Source organism: Numida meleagris, chromosome 1 (genome assembly GCF_002078875.1).
Source record: "Numida meleagris isolate 19003 breed g44 Domestic line chromosome 1, NumMel1.0, whole genome shotgun sequence".
NCBI classification, from domain to species: domain Eukaryota; kingdom Metazoa; phylum Chordata; class Aves; order Galliformes; family Numididae; genus Numida; species Numida meleagris.
Genome location: NC_034409.1, coordinates 44,038,129 through 44,062,910, shown reverse-complemented (window position 1 = coordinate 44,062,910; position 24,782 = coordinate 44,038,129). Strand labels below are relative to the sequence as shown.

The 24,782-nt window shown below is 39.0% G+C and overlaps 1 protein-coding gene across 3 annotated transcripts in view; it reads left to right on the top strand.

Annotated features, from left to right (window-relative positions):
- Positions 1–24,782, top strand: part of ATP2B1 (ATPase plasma membrane Ca2+ transporting 1) — a 62,627-nt gene that overhangs the window by 10,798 nt on the left and 27,047 nt on the right. For all 3 annotated transcript variants that reach the window (XM_021389676.1, XM_021391335.1, XM_021390481.1), the window contains exons 2-3: positions 17,921–18,331; positions 24,578–24,775. In XM_021389676.1, coding sequence (XP_021245351.1) covers positions 18,127–18,331; positions 24,578–24,775 — 403 coding nt within the window. In that variant the 5' untranslated portion in view covers positions 17,921–18,126. The remainder of the gene's footprint in view (positions 1–17,920; positions 18,332–24,577; positions 24,776–24,782) is intronic.

Here is a 24,782-nt window from a genome sequence, read left to right as displayed (position 1 = left end):
TTTTTTTTTCCCTTTTCCCTTTTTTTTTTTTCCCTTTTCCCACCATGGATGAGCACAGAAGTGAGGAAAAGAGCTTCAGTGGTTGGCTTATGCTATTGAAACTCGTGCTGCCCTGGGAGGGGGCAGCCTCCGCCAGCCCATTGACCTTCAGAAGGAGCCACATGCATTGCTTCTGTCTTCTTGTCACTAATTCTCATCTAGGTCTGTTCCCTGACCTTGTAGTCAGGTGAGTGTTAGTGCCTGCACAAGCTAGGGCACAGGGCTATACCTTCTGGCAGCAGGCTGAGTTTGGATATTCCTAAACTAACTGTGAAACCACATCCTCACTCTTGCATGTGCCTGCTTTTACATGGTAATGTATCTGCTCGATATGCTAATTCATGCTGTTAGCATTGGTAGTGCAGTCCTTGACTCTTGCATAACCACTTCAAAAACTGAAACTAGTCACTCCAGGCCTCTTCTGCTACTGAAGAGACATAAGTACTGCTGAGATGAGATTCATGTGACTGTTTTAGATTGTGTCCTAGACAGCTGAATTTGATCTTTTGGCAGGAGTTCTAAATCTTTTCCCTACTTAATATGGGGAGGAAAAAAAACTATGGTGCCCACCTTAGCATTACCATTTGATGGATCTCACACGCAATGGTAAGAATATAAACTTTTAGCCTGTGTAATTCAAATAAAAAATGTCAATGCAGCTCTCCATTTGGTAAAAGGAAAGTGGGATGGAGAAGAGTAAAACTGGAACTGTTTTCTAGAAAGTAAAGTTCTTTCACCTGCTACATGCTATTACTTATTATTTAAGTACTAAATTTTAGGGAGTCATTTATACTGGGATTAATAATTGTACAGCAACATATTAAAGGTAATAAGCTTTTCAAGTTAAAAAGGGAGATAACAGCAGACCTTCATTGATACTTTACATGTACTTACATATAGTTGTTGTAATTCTAAAATGTACAGCTCTGTGGAATTTGCTGTAGAAAGATATCCAAGCAAAAGCTGCTCCATACATTCCAGCGTTTTAAGGAGATATTCAGTGCTTTTTTTTCCTACCCCACCTATTTCAAAATGAATCATGTTGTAAGTTACTGATTAGAAAGCTGATCTCAGTTGCTAAAATGTAAAGGGCATTTTAAACACAAAGATGTGCTACCTGTGGGTTCTTTTAGGAGTAATACAGAAGCTTGAGGTGAAGTACATATCGCTGTCAGTGAGACAGTTCTTTGTTCCTTCAAGTCATGCCTTTTCTATTTTTGTTTTAAAGATACTAAATATTATGATAGTATTACTTAGGAGCTTAATGAGACACCAGTTGCAGGATGAACTACATTTCTGGCATTATATTCAACCAATAAATTGCTACGTGAAAGTAAATTCCTGGCATTAATCTTGGTTATAGCACCTGTCTGGCTTCCCAGTTGTATTCAGCAATGTCTTTTGAAAAACGCATCTTTCCTGATAGTATGGTTTCTCATTAACTTGACTCAGACAGGTTCTACGTAGTTCTGTCTCCTGTTTTGAGTTGGCACTGATGCTACCCTGTTGGTGCAGTGAGCCTGGTTAGATAACCAGTCTGCCTGTAAACTACTTCTTTCTTGTATGGAATCAAACTTCAGCTTCTCTAGAAACTTAAGTGCTTTCACAAGATACAGCAATAATTTGGGTAATGGCAGAATGATCAGAATGGTTGGGACGCATCTTGATTCTTGTGTATATCATCTAACTTGTGTCAGAAGAGGCAGGGTTTTTCATGCTGTCACTGTTCTGCATAAAGTTGTGTTGCACATCCTGACCACGGTCCTGAGAACAGGAGAATGTGAGCAAAAAGGAAGTGGTGCTTGAGTCTGGTATTTTGAAAGTAAAACTACAATGTGGTCTTCCTCCATGTGAGGGAGAAACTGTAGCTGTATGACCTTTAACCATAAGATCTGCAAGACAGGAATGTGTTTGGCCCACTCTGACTTACTCATTTAACAAATCTAAAATGAAGAAATGAAGCTGCTTTCTTGTTGTAAGTGGGGAGCAGGAGCAGTCATCTAAATTATCAAAGTAAGTTTCTCATATTTTTTAAACCTAAAGCAAGTGCCACATTATATTGCTCTAGGGACATTCTTCTTGGCAAGGTAGTGATAGTGATTAAAGATCTAGTGATTGAAGCTGTCAAAGGCTTTTAAACTTGATGTGAAGTTTAATAAGATTGAAATTTGCCTTTTCTTTGGTCGGGTACCTTACTGCTTTTTTTTTTTTTTTTTTTTTAATTCTCAGGAGTAGCCTAGAGCTCACAAGATGGCAAAAAGCTATGAATCTGTCTTAAAGCCTATTCCTCTTTCAGGACATTTTTACAGCTGCTGCTGTGTCAACTCCATTCAGTTATAATTGCCAACTCCACAGCAGGCTGGTCAATCAAAATGCTAAATAGAGAAGCAGAGCTTTTGCTTCAGAGGATGTGGAAAACTAGATTTGCGACTGTGCGTGCCTTTGGGAACCCAGCAGGAAGGCTGAGCCTCTTGTTGTGTTTCTAACCTGATGTAGTGCGCGCCCTACCTTCTTGACTTCTCCACTCGTTTGTTGTCTTGAGCTCCAAGTATCTCAGGTCTCTGAAGTTCAAGTGAGCTGCTTTTTAAGATGTGAACCACCAGTGGGGTTTAGCCTTCCTGTAAACGAGAAATGGCAGAATCCATGCAGTTTACCAGCTTAAACTGTAGCTATGTTTTTGTGTTTTTTTTGTTTTTCTTTTGACATGTTAAGCTTATGGTAATTGTTATTCCTGGTAGAGTTGCTCCTGACATTATTGTCAGATACAAATCTTAGACGTGCGACTATCAGTTGGGGATTGAAAACAAATCACTTGCTCTGCTTGCCACTGATGTGAAAGCCAGAAGTTCTTGGCTTGTTTTAAACCAATTGTGTAATGTTTGCAGGTGCAGTTCTTTTATTGCTTTCACACAAGGTATTTCTTCCACAGCTGGTAAGTAAAATGATGTCTGTACTCCCTCTGCTGGCTCTGCAAAAATAACTTTCTTGAGACTAAATAGCTGAGTAGTACCTCTTGAAGAGGCGTAAATGAAATGCTGACTTAAAAACAGGTTGCAGAATGCAAAGAGGGGTTTTCCTGAAAAATGGGTCAACAAATAGTTACTGAAAGCTAATCAGGTATCTCAGATGCTATCTCCTCTTATAATGGTAAACACTGGTGTTGTGTATACCTTTGTAATTGTAGTATGGTCTGTTTTTGTTTGTCATTGATTGGATGGGGCTATCCAAGCCAAAATATTAAACGTTTGTACAAGTACATGTACATCTGAGCCCTATTTTTGGAGTTACATTCTATAGTTATTTTACGCTACATGTCCATAAAGAAATAATATCTGGAAGCCTCTCGTGGGGAAAGAGACAACTTATATCTTTCAATGAAGTACAGTACTCTGTATATCTGTTTGTTTATTCTCAGACTATTTGTTCCTATGTGAAGACAGGTCAGATATTTAAAAAAAAAAAAAAAAGTTCTTAGCCAGGATGGAAGAAGTTCAGGCCTTGAATGTATTGTGTCCACTGGAAAAGCAATTGCTCTTGAAATTGAACAGACATCTTTACATGCTAGTCCATTCCATTCTGTTTTCTTCTCTTTTTGTCTTCTCTTTGTGTTATTGTTACTGTGTCATACTATCTTTCTGGTTATTTTTGCTTTCTGGAATTTGGGGATGATGCAACAGTTTCAGAGGACTGAGTGAACAGCCTTCTCTGCCATCCCGGTCAGTAAGAGGTCTGGGGACCATGGAATAATGAGCAAGATTACCTTCTAACATTTGTTAATTCAGGATATCTCTGAACGAGAACCCCTGAGCCTTACGATGTGGACAGCCTGGCTTCTTGTTGCTAAGTCTGAGGATGCCTGCAAGGTGCATTTCCTGAAAAGCACAGAGTCTTTTGTCCAGGCATTTCGTAGTAACATTCATGACTGTCAAATATCTCAGAGCTGTGAGATTACCATGCAAACCTTATTTAAGAATTCATTCTAGTCAAGTACTCTGTCTCTTCCTGTTAGATGTCTCTTTTAGTATACCTGAGGCGGTATCTGCGGGTACCTTTAGGCACTGTTGTACCTAAAAGTAACTGCTTGGCTCTGTGACAGCCAGAAATTGCTTAGAGTTTCACACAGAAGCTAAGACAACTCTTTTTATGTTAGTAACTGCTCACCCTACCATATATCCCACTCTTCCAGTTGTTCCATTTGGACGTGCTTTTGTAGGTTAAGGTCCTAGAGTTAAGCCCTATGACAAGAATATCCACTTATGGTCAGAATTTAGCTTCATGGGCATGCCGAATCATTTTTGCTTAAATGTACAGAGATGTATTTTAATAATGCTCAAATTAACAAGTAAACCGCAACTTGCTGACCTGCTTAATAGAGGCTGTAAATTTTGACTTAATAATGTTCACTTTAAACCCAAGTCTTGTTGGGCAAGAACAGCTGTGAGTTCTCAGTACAGAGGGAAATGCTTCATTTTCTAGGAAGGCCTAATATAGTTATGACTCCCTAAATTGGAGGTATCTGAAACTTCTCAAAATAACTTCAAATAATAAAATATCCTAAAATAGCTTTGTTCAGGCTTTCTGTGAGCAGTTTTACTGTGAGGCAATTAAGTACTTCAAAACAGTTGCTCAGTGAAAAATGCTTTTGACAGCTGATGTCCTATTTTAATAGCGTATAATAATAATGGTTTCTCAACAAAAGAAGTAGTGTTTTAGTAAGCACCTGCTTTTTGAGTTTTAAGGAAGAAAGCTATCTCAAGCTGGTCTGTGTTAATGACATACATGAGGCAACATGCCTCAAACTAGCTTCTGGTTTTGACAGACAGCTATGTAACTGCCTCACATTTTGTTCCTTTACACTTAGTTTGAACTTGGATTCTGGCAGTAATGCTGCTTGATAACATTGCATAGTTCTTTTACATGGATAACTGCTTGGATATGTGCTCAAATACCAGCAAAATAAGATTTTTTTTTCACCCACCCCCCAAAACTCCACAATTTCATGCTGTTTTGTGTAGAGAGAAATTTTAATGGTAGGAAAGGAGACATACAAGAATCTGTGTCCCTTAGCAGGGCTGTATCACACTTAGAATCAACTTGCTGATTAATAGGCTTAGGTTAATAGAGACTTGCATGCTAGTTTCAGTATTGAATCTACAGTTGCAACATACAAAGAAGCAGGAAAACATGCAGTGTAAGCACTTACGTTCTGAAAATGAGCTGCAAGCATTGTTTATAAGTTGTGCTGCTAAACCTATGAATGTTAAACACTGAGAGTATTCATACTTACGTTGTTGTAAGTCAGCATGGACTGCTGTTGTTTCTAAAGTATCCCTTTCCTTTAGAAAAGGAGAATGCAGCAGTGTTTCAAAATGTTAAAATTAGATAAATTCATAATTTCACTCTAAAACTTAGCTTCCAAACCTGCGTGATGCAGTATACAGACCTGAATATGCACATAGCTTAAATGACCTAAATCATAACATAGCCTTAAAACAAGGCACACCGTTATCAATGTGTGGAATTCCTCGGTAAGAAGCTTCAGTTCTTTCTAAGCAGTTTGCTAGCCTGCCTAGAGTTAACTGAAGAAGTTTGTAATGTACTGTGAAGTCTAGCAGACTTCACACTTGCTTTTTCTTCCCAAAATCTTGTCTACCTTGGGTAGTTTTTGGAAACACTACTAGAATGATTCTTAATTAGAAAAGTTTTCAGACGTGTTTGGGGAAGAAGGCAGGAGGCTGCTTGCAGGGAGACATGTCTGCGTCTTTCAAAATTACTGCTAGGAGGACCAAATTGCTAACTGTGGGAGCTCATAGCAACTCATGGTAACTTTTGTTTTGAGGTCCTGTATCATTCTTGTTTCGTGGTATTTTGAATGCACTTCTCAGTCACTCTCCTCCAGTGTGGAAACAGTTATTTTCCTGAGTCTCATTGGGTGCCGGAGGAGGTGCTTGGCTTCCCAGCACCTGCTTGTTGTAGTAAGGGAAACTTAGTAGCTGCAAGGATTAGATAAAAATGTAATTTAGCTTCTGGCTTTTCAGAACTGCTATTTGAGACCCACCTGGTTGTATGGGGAAAGAAACCAGCTGAAGTGTATTGCAGTCAGACTTGGAATTACAGTTGCTCTGAGGAAGTGAATTGAAAACCACAAGCAGGGCATAGATATGTTGTTTCTTGGAAGTATTTGTGCATTCCACAATGGCCAGGTGGAGTTGATCTAAGGAGTAATTGTTGCTGGTTGGTAGAAGTAAGTCTGTTGAGTGGAGAAGCTGATACTATACGTTTGCAATACCCTTACTTCAAAGAAGCTCTGTGCTATTGCTGGAAACAATATGACTGGAAAAGCTGAAGAACATGATTGTGCCCTGCTGTAAAATAAACACTTGTGGGAACTAGCTGTCTGTTAGAAAGAGCAAGACAGGTCTGACGCAGCTGAGTCAGTGGTGATCTGTAGCCTTTATATAGATGGATAGGCTCTTGGTCCATGGGATAAGCTGCAGCTGAACTAATCGCAGTAGTCTCCTGATTCAGACATCCTCTTTTGATGAGAACAATGTTACCAGTATTGAACTAACCCTTCAGAATTGCTGCTGGGGGTTTGGAGCTGCCTTAGTGTGAGACTGATGCCTCAGTATGTGCATCAACAGTAGCTAAGTGGTAGGTACCGAAAGCATGCTGCTTCTCTGTGTTATTCCTGAAAGTCTTGTGCTTAATGGGAGTGAGGGGAATGACTATCCAGTCCTCAGCACTCCCGTAGGTTCATAGAATATCCCAAGTTAGAAGAGACCCACAAGAATCAAATCCAAAAGAGGAGAGCAGCAGACAGCTCTCACATCTTCCTCAGGATTCTGGGAGCAGGAAAGCATCACCAGTCTTGGTGATGGATGCTATTATGTGGCTGAACTCTTTTTGCCACTTTAAAAAAAAAAATGTTGAATTTATGCTTAATCATCTGAATTCTATTCAATTGTCAAGGTACCTTATGTACAGCCTGCATACACACAGGCTGTAGCATTCTTTAAGACTGTCAACTCTCATACAGAGAAAAGAGGAAAACTGGACTGACCCTAACAGTCTTCAGATTATGGTTTAGAAATTTGTATCTGGTCTGCCATGCATCTCGGAAGGAACAGATCCAAAGAGTAGGTTTCTTTTGGATTTTCAATGATCCATGACCACAGGATATTCACAGAATTGTAGATTCATGGAATCCTAGAATATTTTGAGTTGGAAGGGACTCACAAGGATCATTGACTCCAACTGCTGGCTTCAAACAAGACCACCCAAAAATCAGACCATATGTCTGAGAGCATTGTCCAGGTGCTTCTTGAACTCCAGCAGCTCGGTGCCATGACTTCTGCCCTGGGCAGTCTCTTCCAGTCCTGACCACCCTCTGGTGAAGAAACTTTCCTTAACACCTAACCTGACCCTGCCCCTCTCCTGACACAGCTCCATGCCATTCCCTTGGGCCCTGTCGCTGTCACAGAGAGCAGAGCTCAGCGCTGCCCCTCTGCTCCCTGTGAGGAGCTGCAACCGCCATGAGGCCTCCCCTCAGCTCCTCTGCTCTGGGCTGAGCAAACCCAGGGACCTCAGCCACTCCTCATGTCTTCCCTCTAGTTTTGTGTAATTCCTACCTTGTGGTGCCCATAACAGCATGCAGTACTGGGTGAGGCTGGTTCTTGAGGTTTTGAGGTATGACATTTCCCTGCTTAATGAAATAAGAATTGTACTGGAGCTAAACAGGCACCAGTTCACTTCCTCATGTGATTTCTTGCTCTTCAGTGTTTAGTTGACTAAATCTGTAAGAGCTGCTGTTTGACAGTGTGGTAAATTAGCTATTCACTTCAAACAGTGTCTGGCCTTGGTAGCAAAGATATATATCATGTGATTTGTTCAGTGGCATGTTGCTTACCTGAAATAACAGGGAAAACAGGCCTCTCCTGAAATGGAGATAAATGATATCTTAAAGGTGGCAGCAACATAATGGTTCTGCAAAGGTGCTCCTAACAGTATCTGAATATGTATCCCTTAAGGTTGCTGTATCCACGTGGCCTTTAGGACTGATACAAATAAATAATCTTGTGGAAAATCTTCTGGGTAATCTTACCATGTAACTTGTTCCTCTAGTAGCTGAAAGCCTGATATTGAAATATTTTTTGCTTTATTTTGTGGCTGTGGAAAAATGCTTTTTGGATTCTGCTTTCCGCAGGCTGCAAATAGCCCAAATTTAAACCATAGAAAATTGTACACCTAATGAAAATCCTTGAAGCTGGAGGCTTGGGAATACATATGGTGCTTTATAGCTCTTTGGGTCCAGAGAAGATCCCGTTGCTAGAAAAAAGAAATTGCACTTGATCGTGGAAGCGGTGTGTGGCACTAGTGTGGAGAAATCAAGAGTAGTAGAAAATCATAGAGTGGCTTGTGTTGAAAGGGACCTCAAAGATATCATCTAATTCCAACCCCCCTGCCACAGACAGGGTTGTCAACTGCTAGATCAAATACTAGATCAGGTTGCACAGGGCCCCATCCAGCCTGGCCTTGAACACCTCCAGGGACAGGTCAAGTGAAAGAATTAGTAAAGGAAGAGGTGCTAAAACTGCTTGGAGTGCTGGATGTCCCATGGGAGTTGGACTTGGTGCAGGACCTAGGGCAAGTCATTGACTCTCAGTGGCCAAGAGGTGCTGTGAAGGAGTAAAAAAAAAAAAAAAAAAAAAAAAAAAAAATTCACACAAGAAGTTACTGTGCTAAGCTCTGTGTTGTTTGTGTGACCACTGAGATGGCAGGCTTTTGCATAGTTTATTACTTCATTAGTGTTGTTGGCAGTTAATGTAGGTAGCTTTTCCCAGTGCAAAAGGATAAAGGTAGCAGAAATAATAACATCAGAAGGTGAAAGTCTGTCATGCTTTTAGTGTTAAAGAAGAGCTGCCTCTGGATGTAAGGTTTAGCCTCAGTGTTGTAGCACAGCTGTACTGTTGGTCATCTGAGGATGGTTGCCAGCTTGTTAGCCCCCTCAGGTTGCCCTGATGGGAGCTGTAGCTCTGTGCATCCTTTTTATTAACAGTGCTTGCACACTTCTTGCCTTTGTTGAAGAAACAAACATTGCCAAGAAAATTTATTGCCTTATTTTTGGTGGTGGACCAGTAATTGTCATGTTGCTCAGTATTATCATAATGAAGTTTGCAAAAGGTTCCACAGCTTTGCTTCTACAAAGCCATGAAATACATTATCTCGTTCAAACGGAGTAGATTCTCAGGAAAAAAAAGTAAACAACCAAAAAAAATCTGGGAAAAAAAAAACAAAAAAACAAAACACCACCACCAGGCACAGGAAACTTGTGCAGTAATTCAAAAAGAACTCCATAAAAGTCATAACTGACCTACACTTGAATTGACAAACTTTGGCTACTTAGAAATGGCAATTGTAATAGCAGTTTTTGAAAGTGATTCTCTCACAACTCTTCAGCCTGTTTTCTTGGTGTATTTCTGGCAGAGAGGGATTAATATGGCATGCAGGGAAAGCTAGTGTAGCTTTCAAGTTATAGATTTTTTTCAAGAAGTAAGGCTTTAAGAGTGAGGATAAGGATTAACGGTGTTCTTGTATTTCTGGCATGTTATGGGACAAGAGGGAAGCTCCTTAAATGCAAGAGCAAAGCAAATGGCATCGGTGCTCACTGGGGATATCCCAGCTCTTATGGCATGATTGGTTTGTTTTTATTTGTATTAGTTACAAACCATCATGTGAAAGGAGGGGATGATAAATTTGAGGATTATGAATGGATGATTTTCCAGTGTAATCTCACTGTTCATGTATTGTTCTTACAATTCAGTTAACTTATATAGTATTTATTAGTACTATTTCTACATAGCAGTAAGTTAGTCCAAGTTAGCAAAAAAGCCTTCAGACTTTTCTGAATTAGTTGTATTACCCTATTTGAAAAGAATCAGTCATACACAGAATGACTTTATAGAAGTCTTTACAGATTTAATCTCATTAGGAATAAATATTTCCTACCATTCCTAAGACTGATCTAAAATTTAACTCTAGATTTCCTGAATACAGAAGGAATAAAGTTGGCACAGAATTTTGCCCTTTGCCTAACTGCAACCTAGCTCAGGGCTTTTGGTACTTGCTCTCTATCAGGAAGTATGATTACAATCAAAAACATACAGATCTGCTTAAGAGAACAGTAACATGGAAAAAAAAATACCTTTCAAAAGGAGGATGTTCATATCGGGATGAAATGATGGCTGTCTTGTTCTGGTTGAAATGTTACATAAATTTTTATTTGCCGATGTTTTTACTTAAACGGACGCATCATGCTCTGAAATGAACAATGACTGTTTCCAGTATTAGAAACTCTTTCAAGCTGACTTTAGAGCTAATAAATTTTCATCTCTACTACTTGCTGTCTTAAGGGAAGGGAAGAAAATCATGGCTCGGAATGAATAAAGCAATTACAGTTGAATGCATGTGTACTACTGAGGGAATTAAAAGAAGGAAATGAATACAGAGGTAACATCAGAATAGTTTAGCTCAGAATGTACTGGAGAAAGTGTTACAGGCAGCAATAATTAAGGAATTTATTGGGGAAAGAATTTTTTTTTTAAATAAAAAATATCTCAAGACCAGTAATATACCAGCGCAAATAACTTATGAGGAAGTCAGCGCCTGTTTTGCTGAGTTGTAATTATTGTGAGAATGGACCAGCTGGATGTGTTTCTAACAGTCATGAGCTAAGCTTTAAATACAATAAGTAACTAAAATCCAGGACTCCAATTCCAGCTCTGTTGGATGGAGTTTGGCACAGTTGCTGTCTCACTTTCCTTTTACTTGAAACTTGGCTGCGTATAGCGATGTCATGGGCTCAGGATATGCCTCATTTAACACGTGCCTGACAGGTTTTGTGTCTGGAATGCGTCTTGTAATTTGGGAATGCAACCAAGCTCTGTAATCTAATGATGTATAATTGTAATTAGTAGGATGTCATGTGTTACTTTCTCTTTTATAGAAAAAAAATCTGTTTCTTGTGCTATAACTTCTGTCAACTGTGTTTTGATAAACACAGAGAAGTGTGGTGAACTTACTAATGTTAATATTTGTCAAGGAATGACTTTCCCTGCAGCCACCCCCTCCTAGTTTTAGGGCTATATATTAAGTTGCTCTTGTGTGTGTGACAGCACTGTTATCCTGAATAAACATTTTCAGCCTGAACTGTGCAGGATTAAGAAACATTAAATCCTCAGTCATCTATTCAGGGCCCAGTGGGTCTGAAGTAGAGTAAGAGATTGGGCATTAGGCAAGCAAACACTTCAAAAAAAAAAAAAATTTGATTTTAAACAGCAGTAGATAGGAACCTTGTGATATTCCTGGTTTGGCTTCAGCCATCTGCTGCCTCAGTCCATATTTTGGCAGCTAGGCTCATCTCAAGTTATCTGAGGAAGCTGACGCACACAGTAAATGCATTCTAGGTACTTGAACCCACGAGAAATAATGCCTAATGGGACACAGTCATATCTAGAGGTTAAAACTTTTCCTGTGGGATTATAGTCTTAACAGTGGAATTACTTGGCATTATAAGTACTCTTGTCAAATGTAGGCTTTTTGTTTTAGTTTATGATGTTGCTGCTAAACAAAAAGAAGCTGAGATGTGTAAGAAAGGTAGCTTCAGGGCCTGTGGGTGGAAAAGGGGAAAAGCCCTTTGAATGTTGTCAGGGTGGTGGACTTCAGAAGGCCCCTTTACATTGCTCAGTTGATGGAGATTTAGGATGAGTAACTTCTGTTTCCAGAAAAGCATTTAATCATGTGTTAGTGGCCTATAGTGTTGCCAGTTGTGATTAACCCAGCATTGTAACATGAAGTAGAAAAACATGAAAACATAGTATTTTAAATACCTGGAACGCTTGATGCTTTCGGTGATTTGACAGGCTAATGATGGCATGGATTTTATTCTCGAGGACTTTCCAGTACATTTCAGTCAGTTGTTCTTTTTCTGAAGTTTGACCAGTCTCTTCTTGCATCCGTTTAGTTCTTTCACTGAAGTCAAAACACTTTCAGAAAGCTAATGATTAATTTAGGTTTTTGATAAAACAGCTTTTCTACTCAAAGACTTCTCTGGAATAGATTATCCAATCTTGTTTCTTAACCCAGCTGTCTTTGCAGTCAGAGATGACTTTCTTCATGAGCGTGAAAGTGTCAGGGCTTGGAAGAGACATGGCAGTGAGGTCTGGTCTGTTGGCTGATGGCATAAAACGTCTGTTCTCTTGCTGACTGCAGAATAAGGTGCTTCATAAGAGAACATCACCTTCTTCATGCTATATGTGACCATGAATACGAAGGACAGCTTTTCAGCAGCTTGATGTGTGTGGTAAATGAATCAAAATCTGTCATTAGTTGCCTGATAACACACCTTTAAGTCTGTTACAACTTTCCCTAACTGCTACTGAGGAAGAGAACAATCTCGGGATCCTTTGTATGAACGTTGCCAGTTTGCACTGCTGAAGTAACAGCATCAGACTACTGAAGTCCTAATTTGTTAGGCATCATTTCAAAAAGAAATAGCATTGGGTATAAAGCAAAGAAAAATGTATCAGATGAAATTGCTGTTACAGAAACGATGATCGCAGTAGCCAACAGCCATCCCTTGGTTAAATGTGGTAAACAATAGCATCTGCATCCACTGCAGTCTGGAACAGCAGCGAGCTTTAGTTCTGCAAAGTATATCTGCCTCCTAGGATTAAGCTTCAGATCAAAACAAAATTTGGCTTTGAAAACTCAGCAGAATTCATGACTCTTGATTGATCTGCTGCTTAGAACACAATTTTTGTAAGAAACAAATCTTATCAATACAACACTGCTGGGCACCTATAGAGCTGAAAGGCAATTTATTTAAAAACTATCTGTTGCTGAGCATGTTCCGCTTTAGTGCACTCACCTTAGGTCTTCCATCTAATTACAACTGCATCTTCATAAGTCAGGCTCTGAGATGTCTACAGTAAAGCACCAGTGTGCCATGAAGTGATTTGACTCCTTTACTCCTTGACTCCTTTCGGTTAAGTATGTTTAACCTGTGGGATCGTGACTTGTAAATACATATTGTGCTTGGTGAGCTTTGTGTTTTATCTGCATGCATTTACTGTGAAACAAGTGAGGAGTTTATGTAGTCTTCTAAGTTGGTAGGAGAATTTTTGTCTTAAAAGTAAGAAAACCACCCTCCAGAGCAGAAGTCCTTGGCATTTTCAGCAATAATCTCCAGGTCAATTTATCACTATTGCTTTCCAGTATAATAATATAATGGGCAACTTTTTTTTTTTTTTTTTTTTTTTTCCTAAGGAAGAAAAGTCATATGATAGCTTGAGGCTATGGAACATACCCTGTTCCATGGATTTCAACCTAATGTATGCAAAGGCATATTAGATTTTTCAGTGTATTAAAGCTGTTTTTTAAAACTTTAAAACAGATTAAAATGGCACGACAACTGAAACATATGGGGACAGTTCTTAACACTGCAGCCTCTTGGTATGTAGATCTGTCTGGTCTTCATTGAACTAATTAGATTAAACAAAAGCTTTCCTGAGATAATCACTTTGCAAGCCTTTTCCTATATTACAGCAACCAGCTTTAGTGTGTTGCTGAAGGTCAAATGCTAGTACCAGCTAATACTTAAAATCTGAATGCATATTGTTCAAGCAGATGAGTAAATTAAATTGAGTATCACAGTGTATGTAACCGTTGAAGATTTGGCTCCTAAGGAGTATGAGTTCACTGGATATTTTAAGATTTAATTTTCTTAATTCATATTAAAAGGTTTTCTGCTGATTGGTGACTCCTTGGTGAAGCCAGTGTTAAACACAGATTGAATAATAGGAAAGGCTTAGGTAGTTCTTTATTGGTGTATTAGTTCCTGTGCGTTTGGGCAATAGTAATTGTGCTACCTTTGACCTCTCCTGCTCACATTTGATTGTGCTGCCACTTCAAACTATTACTTCAAGGTAGTCCTAATTTTAACCAACGTAGAAGGAGGATTATAGCTTGCTTCCAAATAAAGGGCTTAGTCTTACTTATGTCTATGAAGGACTATTCCTGGAGACCCTTTTTGAAGCATGATTATCTTTCAGGGCTGTCTCAGTAGCAGCTGTATTTTTTTTCAGGGAAAATAAAATTAGCACAGTTTTGTATTTATAGTATTGTAAAATATCTGCAAGAAACATTGCGGTTTCTTCTAGCTTGGTCAACAAAGTAGGTGCTGGTGGCACTGGACAGAGCTGTAGTCTATAGACTTGTCATGCCATGGTAAGCATTTCTATGTGTATGTGCTTAACATTGGCATTTTCTGATTCAACTAGAGACTCATGAAATTATTGAATTTTTACACTGCTGGGAACAACTAATCTTTGATTCAATTATTTTGAATTATTGTCTTCACCGCATAACAAAACACACTCGGCTATTAAATATCAGTTTGATGCAGTACTCCTGGCAGACAGCCACAATGACAATGTATTGGTGAAGCTGTCACAGTCGTGGAACACCAGTGTCTTTTCACAGAGATTTGCACAGGTATCTGAAGCGTTCCTATAATGGTAGCATCAGGTACCTTTCCAGTACGAGATTTTTCGTCTCTTGAGTTTGACGTGCAGTAGCTTTAAAGTTGCTGCTGGTATGAGTGGTAATCAAACAGGATGTGCCTAATAGCAGACTGGCTTCTCTTTCTTCATCATCTGGTATGGAGCTTTAATATGGACAGTAGTGTATCTTCATTTAAATTAAAACTTTTAATAAGCTGCAATTCATGTAATGGTGTGCAAGCAATTGGTAGTCGTGGTAACTGTTACCCGATTTCAAAATTTGAGATATCAGCGGATTGGAAGCTTAGAGCGAATTGCTTCAGAGCTCGTGCTGCTCAAATAATGCATTTCAAATGGCTGCTGCAAGAGTAGAGTTTAGAACTGGAACATTGATCAAAACAAAATAATGGAGTACTGGGAGAGATAAATATTATTAGGTGACCTGTTTTCCTTAAGGAATATACCTTCTCTTCTGATACTAGAATTTCAGTATTTGCAGCTTCCTTATACATTGCGACTTTCTTGTTACCGCAGCAGACTGTTGGAACTTGCTGTAACAGGAAATGATTAAATGTTGCAAGGTTTGACTTTAAGAAGATTTCTTAAAGAAATTTATAGTGATATATTTCAGTAGAAAACAGCAGAGAAACTAGGTCAAGATACACATCCATTTTGAACTTGTGCTTTAACACTTCTGAAATGCTGGGCAAAAATGTAGCTAGTGGAGCAGATTGTCTCTGATCTGATTTGGTATAACAATTGCTGATGTTTATTAAAAGTTTTTATGATTTGGATCAAAACTGCTCTTGCTCAGAATTTGAAGAGCCTTTGCCACTATTCCTCTGAATTTTCCAGAAACATTTCTGAACTGGGACATGCAGAATAGTCTGTAATGTTACTGCCCCGATCTGCAGAATTGCACTGCTTTTGTATTAATGTAAGATTCTTGAAGATGTCTGTGAACCCTAAAGGTCTGTTGATGTGTTAGGACACCAGAACATCTGAGAAGCTCTTTCAGTATAAACTGTTAGCAGTAGGTAATCCCTAGAGTATTATGCCTTAGTGAAAATGAATCAAGGCGCACAAAAAATGCTTGAGCTGGAGTGTGAAGCACCGTGTGAGTTACTAAGTGATGTTATTGCTCTTCTTATGACTTCACATGAAAACAACTTTTGGTACGGCTTAGTACTGCATTGCAAAGCTTTTCAGTGGGCAGTTAGCAATGGCTGGAGCTGTAGCTTTTCTAACCTCACGTCTGTGCCTGAATTTGGGAGTTATTTTGGCCTGAGATGCGGAACTGTGGTTAGAATCTTGATATTTTCTGGTCAGTCTTAATTATATTTGAATTAACTTTGATTATAATTAGTTGTTGGACATTGGTCTATTCTTCAATAATTAGCAGCTACTGTATCTTTTCCATATCTATATGAACTCATTTGCCTGATCTGTTTCTTGTTACACTGTTGCAACTTGTGACCAGGTGCCAGTTAATAGTTGGTACCAGCTGGCCAATAAGTTTGAATTTGGTGGTTAAATAAAGATGGATTGTGGCTCTAAAGAGCCTTCTTTCAGACATGATGTGCACGAGGTCCATCACTTATAGGATAGCATATTTGACTATAACGTGTTCAGCTGAAGAAAACTGTGCATCCTGGCATGTAGGTTAATGCCATTAACACAAGGTCTTGAACTACTGTAATTTTTTTTTTGTTTCTGAGATTTTTTGCAACTGACATGAAGAAAGTTATCAAAGTTTAAAATGAAATTTTTGCATTAGTTAACTTGGTAGTATAGGACACAGAAATGTTATGCATATAAATATTGTTTATTTTATGCTTTTTATCTCTCACTGGAAAGTAGCCATAAATTATCCTTCTCTCAGAATTTTCTAGACATAGGACCAGAAGAACACCTATAGTGATGACATTTTCACTCCTATGTCTGTATTAGTGGTTGTCTTCAGTGCAAATGCAGTGACTACGTGTCCAAAATGGTGGACCAGGTATGGATGTAGCTGATTGTTTCTGGAGCAGAGAACAGAGACTTTATTGGAACATGTACATTTCTAGTAATTAGGTGCTTATTCCTAGGTGTCACCATGGCAGAGCCAAGTGGTCTTCTGACCTGTCAGGACAATAGCCAGAAATCTTTCCTTTGTGTCTCTTTGCCTTTGCTCCTGAAAGAGACCATGATATGATTAGTATTCACTGCAATAATAGCAGAGTTTCTAGATGGGATTCACTACATTTAAATACCTTTTGTGGCCTGGTTGGATGAGGGACGAGCGGGTGATGGTGTGTTAGACAAATGGGCATGTGGCATCTTGGAGTCTTGTTGACCTGGAAGTGCCCAAGTTATTTTCCATCTGAGGCTGGCAACTCTAATGTCTCCTGCGGGAATATGTTGTTACTTGTGCTCACCTTGACCTGCTAGGTTGTTAAAGCTGACCTACGTGATGACGCTCCTGTCTTCTTCATGAAGCAGATCTTTATATAGGCACGAGGTGTTTGTGTATTCAGTTTTGTTAAATGGATACATGTTTATATGCAAAAAGTGTCAACCGAGCAGGAAATTACAAATATAGAATGCCTATGCAGGTCGAATCCTGTGGGTTGGTGTTAACTGGAAGAGCTGACCTTAGTCTCCCATATCCCTTTTTTAGAAGGATTGCACTGAGCAATTTTTTTGCTGTGTTCAAAGAATAAAATGAAGATTCTGTGTGAGGCTTGAGTTGTGATGAAATGGGCTGGAGTAGGGTGCTAAAACTGTTTGGGCATGAGAATGTGTTAAGGCCTAGTGACGCTACAAAAGTGGTTCATGTGTGGTTTTAGCTTACTGTTGAAGTTGTTTTCCTTGAGATTTGCACAAGTGAGTTCATGCGTGTGCACAGAAGCTTGCTTATCTTGAGCTCTGAGACTTCTCTGGTACGTCGGTGATATTTCAGTATTTGTGACCTGAGCATATGGTTACTGTGTGTGTTGCCCATGGTGGATGTTCCATATTCTATTTGCCTGGGAGCTGATTTACTTCCAGGTGTTTATAAAGTTTCCTGTTGGTGACTAACTATAGGGATGTACCAAGCAAAATTTAAGATGTGAAGACAATGGCTCTTCTAAGAGGTTAGGGAGTACGATAATACAAAGTTAATTTGGGACAGGAAACATCTATTTTATGCCTTGTCACTCTGCCAGCTGAATACTGACTAAAAATATTATAAGAAATATGTAGAACTTAGGCATAAATTTGTTCTGTAGTCTCAATAAAATAGGATTGTTTTGCAATGTGATATATTACTTAATGTGTGTTTGTTCTTTCCCTAGACTGTGCCTGTCATTTGGCTTTGGGAACACAACTCGCCATGGGACGACCTCAAAGATATCTCTCCAAAATGGGTCTCTTACTTGGGTGATGTGTCTGCTGCCCTGACTGTCTTCATACGCAGAGGATTTATTTTCCTTTTGGAAATATTTTAAGTTGAAGTCTTGTTCCTTACTGGAAATTATCGTTGCTAAAGACTATATACAAGATGGGTGATATGGCAAACAACTCGGTTGCGTATAGTGGTGTAAAAAATGCTGTCAAAGAAGCTAATCATGGAGAATTTGGAGTCACTCTTGCAGAGCTCCGTTCTCTTATGGAGCTTCGAGCTACAGATGCACTGCATAAAATACAGGAATGCTATGGAGATGTGCAGGGCATCTGTACAAAATTGAAAACTTCACCAAATGAAGGTAAGTCGATTTTCTATGCTATTATTGAGAAAATTCCACCTAGGAAAAACTTCAGTCAATCAAACTAGGTTGTTTGTCATTGTTGTTGTTTTAATATAAGAAAATTTATAAAGTTATTTCAGTTACTGTAATAATAAAATACTGTTTCTTCTCTAAAGCAGATTGATACTTTAATAAATAAGCAAGGGTTTCCAACTGGTCTAGCTATGCATCATTTTGAATTAGCAGCAAAATTGCATGTAAGAGAAAGCTTTGATGTAGGAATCCAGATAAGAAATAGCAATGCCAAATAGCAATGTTTAACCTGCTATGAAGTGTAAGTTCTGTGAACTATCGGATGCATGAACAACTCACAGTTTAGATGATGCCATCATAGAACAAGGTTCTAGTAGTCTGATGCAGGGCTAATTAGTTCTTGTGTGCTGTGACCCAGCTTTTGCATTCCTTAATACAGCAATTTTTAAAACTAGTGAAATCTGTTATGTAATTGTACTGATGTACTGTACTATGGTATTTCTAGTAGCCATGTCTAACTTAAGTCTTCATTATTCATTATTCTTCTGTAATTTTCAGTTGATCTACAAAACTATTGGTATAGCTTCAGGCATTGAGAGGTACTGTGACTACAAGTAGGAGGTACACAAAGTTATCGCACACTCTTGGTCTCTAGAAATAAAGATCTTTTAAACGAGCCTTTGCCATTTCAAACTCAGTGGCATTCTGGAAATGTCACTATTTATAAATGTAACAAGTCTCCTTGCTGAGAGCTTTCCAAAAGTTTTCTTGAAGACTTAACCCTCTTTTCCAGTTGAAATGAAAACTGATTGTTTTAATTTTTGGAAGAAATAGGCTCAAGTTTTATTGCTTAAGTTATCTAAATTGTATTATCTCATTGAAATCATTTTTTTAAACATAATTTTAGCTAACATTAAATTGATGTCCTGCTGTCAGCAGAGATTGATGCCAAGTACCAAAATCAAGATATTGGCAAATTCTCATGTCTCAGCATTTAAGCACTCTCACAGCTTTTAACCAGCTTGATGTTGGTAGCAGTGAAGTACTTGCTGTCTTAATTCTGGAGAGGTATTGCTTTCTGTTCTTCAGAAATGCAATGTAAATGTTTATCTCCTTATCTTCTCAAGAACAACCTAGTAATGCCTACCTGTGGGACTTATTCTAAGGAACCTGCTTTTGCAAGGGAGTTGGACTCAATGATCTCTTGAGGTCCCTTCCAACCCCTGCGATTTTATGATTCTGTGTAATGCTGTAGGATACCTCTCTGTGCATCTGCACGTAGTGTGTTTTGCCTTTATCTACTAGATTCCTGAAGTCCAGGTTGCTGAAATGCTTTCAGAAGGTCAACTGGCTTCCTCTTAATGAATGGCAAGTAGCCAGCTTATATGCCTGACGTACCAGTAGACCAGTTTTAGGCTGACAAAGAAACATGTGCAACCTGGGGGATGCAAACTCTGTTTCTCATCATCAGCTGTTTTGAAGTTCATGCATGTCCATGAGGCTCTGTTGTGTATCAGCAATGTAACACTCTTAGGGTTGGAGCAGTGGTTTCCCAGCACTCTGTGGACCTGTTGGATGGTATTGAAAGATGTTTTTTTTTTTTTCCAGTGAGAAGGGAAACTTCAATAGTATTCCAAAAATGGGGACTGAACTGAGGGTCAAATCCGATTTTGCAGTAGTCTGTGAAGTTTAAGGCCCATTATTAGTGCAAGCTAGAAAGATGCATGACCATGACAAGCACCAAACACAGTGTACTACAGAATTCACTCCACAGGTGTCCTGTAACATCAGATTGCTAGGTACCACTTTCTGCAGACTGATTCTATTGTACTGAGAACTGCGTGATCAAGGCCTTTCCTTTTTAAAAGAGCTTATCATTTTAGATGTGTTTAACAGTCACTGGCTTGATAAAAAAGATGCAGCCTTTTTAGAAGTGTGATAGCAGCTCAAAAATGCACAAGGATTCAATAGCTGAACTTGATAATTACATCAGAAAAGGTTAAGATGAGTTACAAAGCAGCATATTCTACAGAAATGGAGTTTTGCTTCTAAATCCCTACATGAATTTTTAGAGAAGAAGTTTTTCTATCTGAAAAGTTGCTATGAATTTCTCATAGAAGTGATAGTGTAGAATTAGTGTAAAAGGAGAACTAGGTCTCTTAATGTTGTTATTCTAGTTATAAGTGTAGAAGCAGAGAAATTTCTAAGGAAAAAACCTAAACAGGACTATGAAAGCTGCCTAGGAGTTAAGTTTGATCATCGTGGGTTCTTTCCAACTCAGAATATTCTATGCTTCTATGCTGTGCATTATAGAATCATAGAATTGCTCAGGTTGGAAAGGACCTTCAAGATCATCAAGTCCAACCGCAACCTAACCATACTACTCTAACTCTAACAACCCACCGCTAAATCATGTCCCCGAGCACCACATCCAAATGGTTTTTAAACACATTCAGGGATGGTGACTCGACCACCTCCCTGGGGAGCCCGTTCCACTGCTTAACAACCCTTTCTGTAAAGAAGTTTTTCCTGATATCCAACCTAAACCTCCCCTGGGGCAACTTGAGGCCATTTCCCCTTGTCCTGTCACCTGTCACCAGTGAGAAGAGACCAACCGTGCTCTCACTGCAATCACCTTTCAGGTATTTGAAGAGGGCAATGAGGTCTCCCCTCAGCCTCCTCTTCCCCAGACTAAACAGCCCCAGTTCCTTCAGTCTCTCCTTGTAGGGCATACTCTCCAAGCCCTTCACAAGCCTTGTTGCCCTTCTTTAGACTTGCTCCAGCACCTCAATGTCCTTTCTGTACTGAGGTGACCAAAACTGAACACAGTACTTGAGGTGGGGCCTCACCAATGCCGAGTACAGGGGCAGGATGACTTCCCTAGTCCTGCTCACCACACCATTCCTGATACAAGCCAGGATGCCATTGGCCTTCTTGGCCACCTGGGCACACTGCTGGCTCATATTCAGCCAACTGTCCATCAGCACAACAAGGTCCCTTTCCGTCAGGCAGTTTTCCAGCCACTCTTCCCCAAGCCTGTAGGGTTGCCTGGGGTTGTTGTGACCAAAGTGAAGGAGCCCACACTTGGCCTTATTGAAACTCATATGGTTTACTGTGGCCCATCATTCCAGTCTATCCAGGTCCCTCTGTAAACCTCTCTACCCTCAGGCAGATCAACACACCCTCCCAACTTGGTGTCGTCTACAATTATACTACTTCTAATTCTCTGAAGTCTTGTGTGCATATCTGCTAGGCCTAATGACACTTCTTCCTATTCAGAAGGTCTCTGTATGATATAAAATGCTGACTTATGTAATTACCAGTGGCTTCACAGCAAAAGTACAGATAGTTTTGAAATTGAGTGGACAAGTTCATTGTGTTATTGCTTGCTTTGAAGCAGCTGACAACATAAAGTAATGTCTCTTTTCATGTGAAATGCAGATCAGACCTACCTGAAGTAAAAAGAGAAATAGAAATAGAAACTGTCTTTGACGAGTATCATTTTAAATAAATAGTATTCAATGTTTATGCTTATGTCCTTTTTATGTGTACAAGCTTATATAAGTTCAAATAAGTGAATGATTGATGTATCTATAGTAACAAAATCCCTCTTGTTTTCTGGAGAGAGAGACTGCCATCAGTGTTTCCATAAGTCTACATCGTTTTGATTGTTAACTAGTTCCTACTTCTTGATTTCTCATAAATTTTTATATAAAGCTTCAGCTAGTTCTTTCCCCAATATTTTTCAAACTTAAACCCACGTAATATAAATTAGCCTAATTAAAATACAGAAGAATTGAGCTATGAAATTAGTAAATGTAACAGGTTTAGTAATTGTGCACAGTTGCTTTTGGTGAATACTAAAAATCCAGAAGCTGTTTGTCTTTGATAGGCATGTTTACTCATCTTTGCAAAGTGATGCTGATAGTAGCTGTACTTCAGCTATGTTAGAGAATGCTCTTTATGCTTCAAAGCCTTCACTGTATACTTCTGGTGTTCCTCCTCCTGTGATGGAAAGAGGAAAAAATGGTATTACTGACATCATGTAAATGACCTTCCAAACTCTGCCGTGCTAAAAGGAAGAGACAAATAGTATCCACTACAAAACAGAAATACAATCCAGCCTTTTGAAATGAGCAAACTGTCCTGAGTTTTTCCAGGTACCTTCATATAGCTCAATTTTTGAAATGATCTTGCTGTGCTCTCTGTGAAAAAAGGTGAGCACCTCAAAACTTGAAGTGAAAGAAACCAAATGTTGTGGTTAACAGTAAACTTGCCTCTTTGTATTAAAACCTCCAAAGCTATGAGTTCAAGGTGAATACAGGGATGCTGGAATAAATCTAACTTATTGCAAGGGTATGTTAAATTCTTATTGATTTTGAAATGACTGAGACATAATAATTCCATTTTCAATTAAATGATTTATAGTAGTTGTGTGCATTTAAAACTGAGATTTACAGTTTCAAAATATCTTGTGATGATTCTACGAAATGACTGTTGGAGATGTTAGATTATCCATTTAATATGAAAACCAGATGCATACTTGTTGGTTACCTAGGGCATTTTTAATGCCTTTATATCCTTAAGCAGTTGAGTTAACTACTGAAAAACTACTGCTTAGAAAATTGATCACTTTGTTGTCTTTGTTAAAAAGAGACACGTGATAACACCGTGAAACAACAGGGTTGTGAGGTATCCAGTGAATATAGCAAGAAGTTTGACCATTTTCCCTTCAAAAAGGAGTTAGTGGTGTAAGCTGTATTTTGTAGTGAAGGGTTAGGCAACTGAAAGTTGTTGAAGGCTTAAACAGGAGCTGAACGTATGGAAGACCTTGAGTGCATGACTTTGCACTTGATATACTTGGTATTCTTTTATTTTTAAGGGCTTAGCTAACTGTTGAAGCGTGCAGTGCTCTCTAGTGAATGTCCCTCACTCTCAATTACTGGTGTCCTTAAGGATGGTGCAGCAGCTGAGGCAGTGAAAAGGATACAGAAAGAAATATACTACCTAAGAAAGAAGACAGGCATAAAGCTGAGGTGATAAACCATAAGGACAGACTACCTATGCAGTGCCACATACACTCTCTGACTGGGAGTGTGAAGAGGTGGAAGCTTCAGAGCAGTCAACAGCTGCTGTCCAGAAGGAAGCAGCACTGTGGCTGCCACTCACCTTGTGATTCCTGGGGAGTTTCAGCAGACTTTCATAGACTTTTATATAATAAATAATGCATAAACATAGCATTCATAGTATTTTACATTATTAATTGTATTAAACATGTCATCAAAGTATTAAATGAACTAAAGGATGCTGTGATGTTGTTTCTGAATACAGAATCCATGCTGTGGGACTCCAGTTCTGGTTGCCAGACTTGCTAGAACTGGATGATGCTGCTCAGTCTCTGTAGTAGTTGCTCTACTGTGTAGGTTGCTCTGAAAGTGATGTCATTTATTTCCATGGAAACTACAATAGATACAAAGAACCCAATAACAGTATTTGATAGAGCAAATTCTTGGCTATGAAACTCTGTTTTTCCACATAGTCACCACTATTAGCTGTGCATTTTTGCCAGTGATGACCAAGAACCTCCATTCTGTGCTCTTAAAAAAAAAAATCTGCTCAGTGGAGGTGATCGACTGGCACTGATACTGAAAAATACCACCCCCTACCTCATTGTGCTCACATCTACTGTTTGGTCTCTGTAAATGGTCAGCAAGTGTCACTGAATGTTAAGAGGTTTAATTTTTTTCTGCATGGAGGAATTCATTTCCACAGCTTTGTTTAACACACCTTCCCATGTCAGATGTCATTCAGTCAGACTGTGCCCCTGCTACCATCTGTAGCACAGCAATAAAATGTAATGGAAGATTGGTGGGAAGGCTCAACCTTTACTACCATGCCACCAGTAACGTCTGCCTCTGAGGCCGTGGAGCAAAATTATAAAATATGAGGCATTACTTTTGGAACAGCCCTATAATAATCTTGTCTTGCACGCTTATTTTTTTGGGAGTGTGTTACTATTATTTTGTTGTTCTGCCACGTTAAGTACAAGTAGTTAGACCTTCATTTTACTTTTTATTGGCAAAGTGTGAATTATGAAATACAGCAAGCCTGGTTTAAGGATCGTATCTGTGTAAGTATACTTGATACGTCTTTTTTGTATTATTACAAAATATGGAGTGGCATGTGACTCTATAAATGGGGTATCACTAACTTTGTCTTCTTACTAAATAGGTTTAAGTGGAAATCCAGCAGATATAGAAAGGAGAGAAGCAGTTTTTGGGAAGAACTTTATACCTCCTAAAAAGCCAAAAACATTTCTTCAGTTAGTATGGGAAGCGCTACAAGATGTTACACTAATTATATTAGAAATTGCAGCCGTAGTGTCCTTGGGCCTTTCTTTTTACCAGCCTCCAGGAGGAAATGAAGCATGTAAGTA